Source organism: Cebidichthys violaceus, unplaced genomic scaffold, assembly GCF_023349555.1.
Source record: "Cebidichthys violaceus isolate CVI_PGR_0920_01 unplaced genomic scaffold, fCebVio1.0.p SCAF_13, whole genome shotgun sequence".
NCBI lineage: Eukaryota > Metazoa > Chordata > Actinopteri > Perciformes > Stichaeidae > Cebidichthys > Cebidichthys violaceus.
The window spans coordinates 11,839,120-11,846,619 of NW_027176296.1; the positions used below are offsets into that span (position 1 = coordinate 11,839,120).

General features: G+C 42.3%; 1 protein-coding gene across 5 annotated transcripts in view; it reads right to left on the bottom strand.

Annotated features, from left to right (window-relative positions):
- Positions 1 to 359: 359 nt before the first annotated feature.
- The window catches only part of LOC137870154 (protein ECT2-like), a 41,633-nt gene continuing 34,492 nt past the window's right edge, over positions 360 to 7,500 (bottom strand). For 4 of the 5 annotated variants that reach the window (XM_068707161.1, XM_068707159.1, XM_068707160.1 and 1 more), the window contains one exon: positions 360 to 1,099. In XM_068707161.1, coding sequence (XP_068563262.1) covers positions 1,010 to 1,099 — 90 coding nt within the window. In that variant the 3' untranslated portion in view covers positions 360 to 1,009. Of the gene's footprint in view, positions 1,100 to 6,277; positions 6,833 to 7,500 lie in introns of all 5 variants that reach the window. The other variant, XM_068707162.1, reaches the window with a different exon arrangement.

Genomic DNA, 7,500 nt, shown 5'->3' on the forward strand with positions numbered 1-7,500 from the left:
GTGGACGGCTGCTTTTATTCAACTCAATCTCTCAAAAGTTCAAATAGAAGCTTTATAAAAGCTGGAAACTATCAGGTTTAAATGTTGAAGTGATATTATCTCAGGTGAAAAGAAGTCTACCCCACTACAATAAAACAACATTAAATGTCAGTTAACATAAAAGAGTAAAGAGAGGTCAACCTTGTAACTTTAACTAGAATATCAAACACGAGAACTGAACCACCTGCATTTGTTAAATAGAAATAGTTAATCATCGAAAATGAAATGTTAATTTACTAGAGAAAAAAAAATAGCATCTATGGACAGCAAAAAAGTCCCCATTCAGACCAGAGGACAGACCGGTTATAGTTTATGTCTGCCAACAGTGGTAACCAACCAGGAAGCTGAATGTATTAGCACAAAGAGTGTGTGTGGGTGTGTGTGTGTGTGGTAAAGTACAAAAAAAAAAAAATCAATCGTGTTGAGATGATCCATTAACAGTATCCAACAAAAAGCAGCGCATCCTTCATTAGTTACGGGCAGAGCAAGCTTTACATTACAGAGGTGATGTCACACACATGGCCCCCAGCATGGTGCAGTACCGTCCCAGCTAGCTCCTCCAGCTAGCTCCTCCAGCTAGCTCCTAGTCTTAACTCAAGCAGTGAGCATGTTTGGAAAAGACACACCAAAGTGCTTTGTCAGATGCGCGTTCTCAGCAACAGACAGACCAGTTTTAGCTACATGCATCATATGTTGGGCATCAGGTTGATAAACAACTCCTTAATTGTGTCAATCCTTATCAGCCCAAGTCTCAGCTGTGACGCACTGACAGTAGCTGGACAATTCTTCAGTTTGTCCAAATGTGTCTTAGCAACATTTCCTCTGGAATTGAAAAGTGTGTGAGGAGCTCCAGGATGGACAAATGCCAGTTTGCCATTAATTGACAGGTAGCTTCCACGTTGGACGCGCACACCTGTTGGGTCGGGTCTTGCTGTTTAGGAGACGGAGAGATGGGAGGTGGCTGCTGGTCTCAAAAGAGGTGGGTGGTGGAACGACTGAACGTGTGGTACTTCCTCTCAAACATGGAAGGCAGGTTGACCATGGAGGGGGAGTGGTGTGCCTGCAAATAGAAAACAGAGGAACAAATGAGAACATAGCCAGTTGTATTGTTAAAGGATCACTCCGGTTTATTAAAACTGGGCTCTTATTCAAGTTCTATTGCACGTCAACTCTATGACATCACTCCTACAAGGTCCCCCGTGTTAAAAAGCATGAGCAGCCAGAAAGAGTTCAAACAAAGAACAGGTTAGTCAAACTTACTCCCACTTTGACCGAAAGTACTGACCCTGACATACCGACTGTCTACATTTTGAATGAAATGTGATGGCACTAGTGTGTACACAGAAATCCTGCGTGTGCTTACTTTTGCTTCTAGCTCCCATTAAATGGTTGAGATGACTTAACTTTCTGGTTTAAACCTGTCAATCGTCTGGCTGCTCATGTTTGTTGTAGCAATGTTACTACTGTGTTTCCAGATCTCAGAAAGTGAACCCAATGTTATAAAGTATCCTTTAAATAACAGCAGGAGGACATGGGGTTACTATTTGAAACAAGCACCAGTGCATGTGTCAATGTTAAGTGTTCACTCAGCCATTTAACTCCGTTCCATACCAGCAACCATCATCCACAGGTAGGGCCTGCGATTCCACCATGTGGAGCACACGGATGGAATGAAAATGAAAACTGTAATGTGGACGCAGTGTATAGAAATCAAGGTTTTCACAGCGCCTGAAGCGAATGAAGAGAAGAAAAGGACGCTATGTCTCAGAGTGCTTCTGTCCTCCGCTCTGTTTCACTGAGGACAATTTTACAATTGAACATCCTGAGCAACATCCAAGCAACTAGTGTCAGTCAGAAGAATCAATCCCATCCAATGATATTCATTACATTTTGAATATTGACGTACTCAATTGTTGTAATGTTATTCATCCACCATATGATGAGACACTTTCTGATGACACAATGTGACTTCATCGTATAACACAGAATTATGAAAAAATAAATAAAATGTTATCTGGAAAAACTGTAAACGGATTAAATATGGCCATAAGAGTGTGTGTGTGTGTGTGTGTGTGTGTGTGTGTGTGTGTGTGTGTGTGTGTGTGTGAAGACTAAGGTTGGTTAATGTGCTCCAGCCTCATTTGAATCACTGAGTGCACAGAGACAAACGCTGTTACTAGCTTCTCTGCCTTCAAACACAAACTTTGGCACTGAACTCAACAAGATGGGCAACCTTTGCCAACACAAACACACTTCATTAGCTTTCCACCTGCTTTTACATACACACACACACACACACACACACACACACACACACACACACACACACACACACACACACACACACACACACACACACACACACACACACACACACACACACACACACACACACACACACACACACACACACACACACACCAGGTGGCCTCTACAAGCATTGAGGCAGAGCCACTGTTTCTCCTGCCCTGTGTGAGCAGATGACCGGTGAATGGCGGCCCACATTACATGTTAGAGAGAAGTGCTAGAGTGCTTCACAAACACTGAGCTGAATGAATGAGCAGATTAACGGCTGCTTTCCACTGGCGGGGAGACCATGTCGACGGCAGTCCCGGTCCCAATGCAAACATATTGGACCCTCACCACACACACCTGCCAGAACTCAGCTCGGACGCTAACGAGCTCTTGATTTGTGCGAGCGGGCATGAAAACGTCTCCATTCTGGCTTCACACACACAGATTGTCCACGCTTCCACCGATATATTACCAGCGTCATGCAGAGGTATTCTCGCTCTTAACACTTAAGTTTACCCAGAAGTGGTTTTTATTAGAGCGGATTAAAAGGGGCTGATCACAACACTGTCACAGCAGCCTTTCAGCAGCTCCACGGGCTGAACATCCAACCTGAGGGAGCAACAGGAGGAAGCTACAGTAGTCTCACTTTGTTCAGCCACTCTGCACCACAATCTGTGATGGTTAACTGCTGATTTCATTTCAGGTAACCGATTGGCTTGGGAGTTGACGATATGGCCACAGTAATGGTCCATTCGTGTATATGTATATTTATTAATAATGAAATACTAGCATACGTCTACTTTGGTGTTCTTGTGGTTATATACATGTCATTCATGGCGCTGTTAGATTGCCCTGTTAATAAAAGGTGGGTGCAGGAGAGAAAACTATTTTTGCCCTCAGTGAAAATATAGTTTTAAAAAGGCTAAACGTCAAGAAATAGAGCAGAATATTTTGTTAGATAAAACATGTTTGAACTTTGAAAAATAATTACATGAGATAATTACAGAAACGAGGACACAGCGCGTTGCTCGCTGTGTGTTTCAAAGAAAGGAGGGGGGGGGGGGGGGGGGGTTGAGGCCAATGTTTGTCAGTTAATAATAATTATGATAATAATTCAAATGTCAACGTAGTGAATGAAGCGTCAAAGCTTCAAACTATTGGGTACAGCCCCAGGTAGCAATGACTCCAACAGCAAAAATGTCTGCTCTCGTCATCAAAAAGAACGCAAATGTGTTGTTGATTCTTTGGTTTTAATGCGAAGGAGAGCCAAAGGACGGATTAAAGGGATTCTTTTTTTTTGACAATTATTTTGTATATTGTTTTTCTTAAAGCAATATTGTCAGTGGGGGGATTTTAATAATCGCCAAAGCCAAACGTGTACTTTGATTTTGTCCCATGGAGGGGGCGGGGTTTATGACCTATCCTGCATTAGATTACAGTCATTTAGCAGACGCTTTTATCCAAAGCGACTTACAATAAGTGTATTCAACATAGGTATTCAAGAGAACTACTAGTCACCAGAAGTCATTAGTGCATCTCCTTGTTTAAACAAGCATCTAAGAGCATATTCATGTATTCATATTAGTTTGTTTTCTGTGCTGTACTTATGCTCTAACCAGAGCATAAGTACAGCACAGAAAACAAACTAATATGAATACAATAAGTGCTAAGTGGAAGGCTCAGGGTAGTACTTCTGCAACTAACCACCGAGGGGATGGAGATGTTTTTACTCATGTCGTCCATCTTTATGCACATATGTCTAAGGTTCAATCATCTGATCAGATTCCTATTAATTCTATTAATTTGAAATCCTGAGTGGGGAGAAAATATTGCGGTCATCTGGATCTGCTATCTGTTCCCGGTTCATCCATCTCGTGGCTCTAATAACCACACATCAGAGAGCTCTGTATCAAAAATGAGAGAGTAGCTGACTTTCACCTCTTTCTTATACATTATACATATTGAACATGCTGGGGCTGTTGCTTTTTTTAGAATATGAAATGTACTATTACTAATGATAATGTGCCACCCTCCTCAATCCAATCATTTTATTCTATTTTAAATAATTAAAGTAATGCAATGTTATGGTACTGTTATCAGTCAGGAGGCCTCCCATTAAGTGCTAATTTCCATTAGCAATCCTAATGCAGCAATGAATGATGCAAGACATACATCACACCCAATTAAAATCGAATGTGCTGTTATTTGTAATATTAAATTCCCCCGCTCAGTGCGGCTGACTTCATCTTCTGCCAATACTACAGTAACATGATGGATGTGGCCTGGGTTCTGGGACAGCAAAGTGTCTGGACTGAGTTTAACATCCAGAAGGATGGACACAAAACCATTGTAGACAATGGGGAGGTAGACATTTTTGGGACTATTGTCATTGTCTCAATCATGTCTACAACGTTCCCAAAGTCAGTTGAAGAAATTCTCTAGCCATGCTCATGACATTGGCTTTAGGGATGGTCTGTCTGTCTGTCTGTCTGTCCTCTTCTTTGGTCAAAACTAAAAAGTTTTCATGAGTATTTGGGTGGATTGTCCTGAAATGTGGTTCAGACATTCATGGTCCCGTCAGGATGAATTCTAATAACTTTGGTAAACCTTTAACTTCTCGTCTAGCGCCATCATCAGATAAAAAAAAATGATTTGTTCAATATGTTGGTTTATGACCAAATATGAATAGAAATCATATTGATGCTCAAAATAGGAGTAAAATGGATAATTGATTCCCTGTTCTGTTGGTTGGAATGAAAAGGCTTTTGTATGGTTCATTGTGAAATGGTTTAATGATCTCCAAACAGATAACACTCATGTGTCTGTTGGAAGCCCATGTCACAAGCATGAATAGCTTTCAGACCGGTAGAGCTCTGTCCATCTAACATGGAACGGGTTAAATGGCTGAGGTGAAGATCACAAGGGGTTCAAATGTGGGACAGATGACACGTGACCTGCCACCACAAGTGAAAGATGAGAAGTCAGCCTGGCGACCATGGATACACTAACATTGGAATTCTAGGGAGCTGTTTTTGTGTAAACTAGCCAAAACACACAAAGAGCGTAGCATCCACAATCAAAGGCATGCCTTGACATTTAGATTACTGTTGATATTATCGCCAACTGGCACTTCTATTAAATGGTAGATGGACTGTACTTGTGTCTCTCTTTTCTAGTCTTCTGGCCACTCGAAGCTCTTTAACACTACATGTCATCATTCATACACTGATGACAGGAGCTACTCCCATATTAGTCCCTTAAGTTCTTGCTGAAGTGGCTACTTAGATTAAAAACAAAGACCTCTGACTTTAACTTAGTAACACTTTTTAATGTGAATGATTAATAATCAGATCAAGCCTTTATAATGAATATGAATTTCCCCGTACTAAACAGGAATGTTTAAAACCTGACAGTAAAGTGAAATATTATTCTATAAGTGACAACATGCCTTTATAGGAGCCTTTTTCTCCTGAAGGAGAGCAGGCTTCCACCTGGACAAATCTCTTATGTCCCAGCTCTACACCAACTCAGCTCCTTTATACCCTTTTGTATACAGCCCACAATTATTGGCACCCACCTAGTGAACATGCCCAGCCACCACCATCAGTTAGTAACCCAGGTGATTCATAAGAGCAGAGCAATTCCAAATCAACCCTTAAAATCTCTGCCCTGTATACAATCTCAAATAGGGAGAAGCATTACCCCCCCCCCCCTTATCTAACCATTGAAGTTCAGAGTTCAGCGGAGCCTCGTTAATCTGATGCATCTTTTCAAAGGGCCTCAGCTTCTAAGGAGTTGATTTGGGAATAGAAATGCATCTGTGGCATTTGGATGTTAAAGGCCAACACAGAGTAATCAGCAGGTAATGAGGATTAATATGAAATTGAAAATGGTATTGGTGCACCCCTAGTTGAAACTAGCCCACAGTGATAGGTTTGCTCACATCAGACTCCAGGACTGAGGTTTAGAGCAGAGTCTCCCTGCGAGGACTGGTCAGGGCAGCCTTGCGTGGGTCCAAGGGGGCTTGGGGATCCCTGTAGGACTCAGAAAAGGTCCTGCCTTTGACATTAACAGGCTGAGTAGCCAGGAACCTTGGCTGGAACCCCACTGAGGGTAGGTGTCTGGACACGTGCTGGCTAGATTTTGGTTGGGAGTTTTTTGAGTTGAGCTGAATGAAGTTTCGGACAGCTGGAATCGAGGTGGAAAGGGTTGAAGTGGTGGACTGTTGAGAGGTGTCGGGGCCTGAATGAGCTGGTGCTGGTTGGGACAATAGTGGAGCATGAAGGATGGACTTGGGGTCTTGGGTGCTAGGGCAATAGAAGGGGCGGAGGCTTTCGTTAAACTCGGGGGCAGGGTTTGGGGGTGGGCTGCTGGGGGTGCGTATACAGACGGGGACCCTGGCTCTGACTAGAGGATGGTCCAGAGAGTTAGAGCGCTGCACCACAGCACTGCTCTTGGCAGAATCACTCAAACTGAACGTTGAGGCAGAGCGAGACATCTAGAGCACATAACAGAGGGGAGACACACATGGAACATTTACATATCATGAAACCAAACCTGAAAAACAAGATGAGACAGGCAGAGAATAGAGATGCTGAAACAGAACTCAAGGAGAGAGCATAACCTCAGAAGGTAAAACCAAAGACAGAAACAGATGAAAGACTATATAAGGCTGTGTATCACATGAAGAAAGTTAGAAATGTTAGGAGTTAAGTTTAAGCAGAGCAAGAAAGACATCTGCAGGGGAACATTTAAAATTGCATACCTAGACAGACTGTAGTTTTAAAAATACATTGCACAACAGCCTTCACTGTTAAATTGATAAACACAGGTTCAAAAGAAAGCTGTGTAGCACAGCTAGCGTGTAGCACAGCTAGCGTGTAGCACATCTACTGTGTAGCATACAGCATCTACTGTGTGGGAGCTAGTCCTGGATGCTGCTATATCTGAGTGTAGGCTAATGTGTCCTGCTCTACTGGATTTGAGTAGGGGTGACCTGATCATGTTTCTATTCTATTTTCCTACAGTAGCACAGTGCACACTTCAAGTAGATTTAAAGTTATTCAAATCAATACAATGTTTATGCTTGACAATTGAATAGCTCTGCATTGCATAAAAAAACCTGTGTGACAGTTGACATGAAACAAAAGATCAGGCTCAATAAAG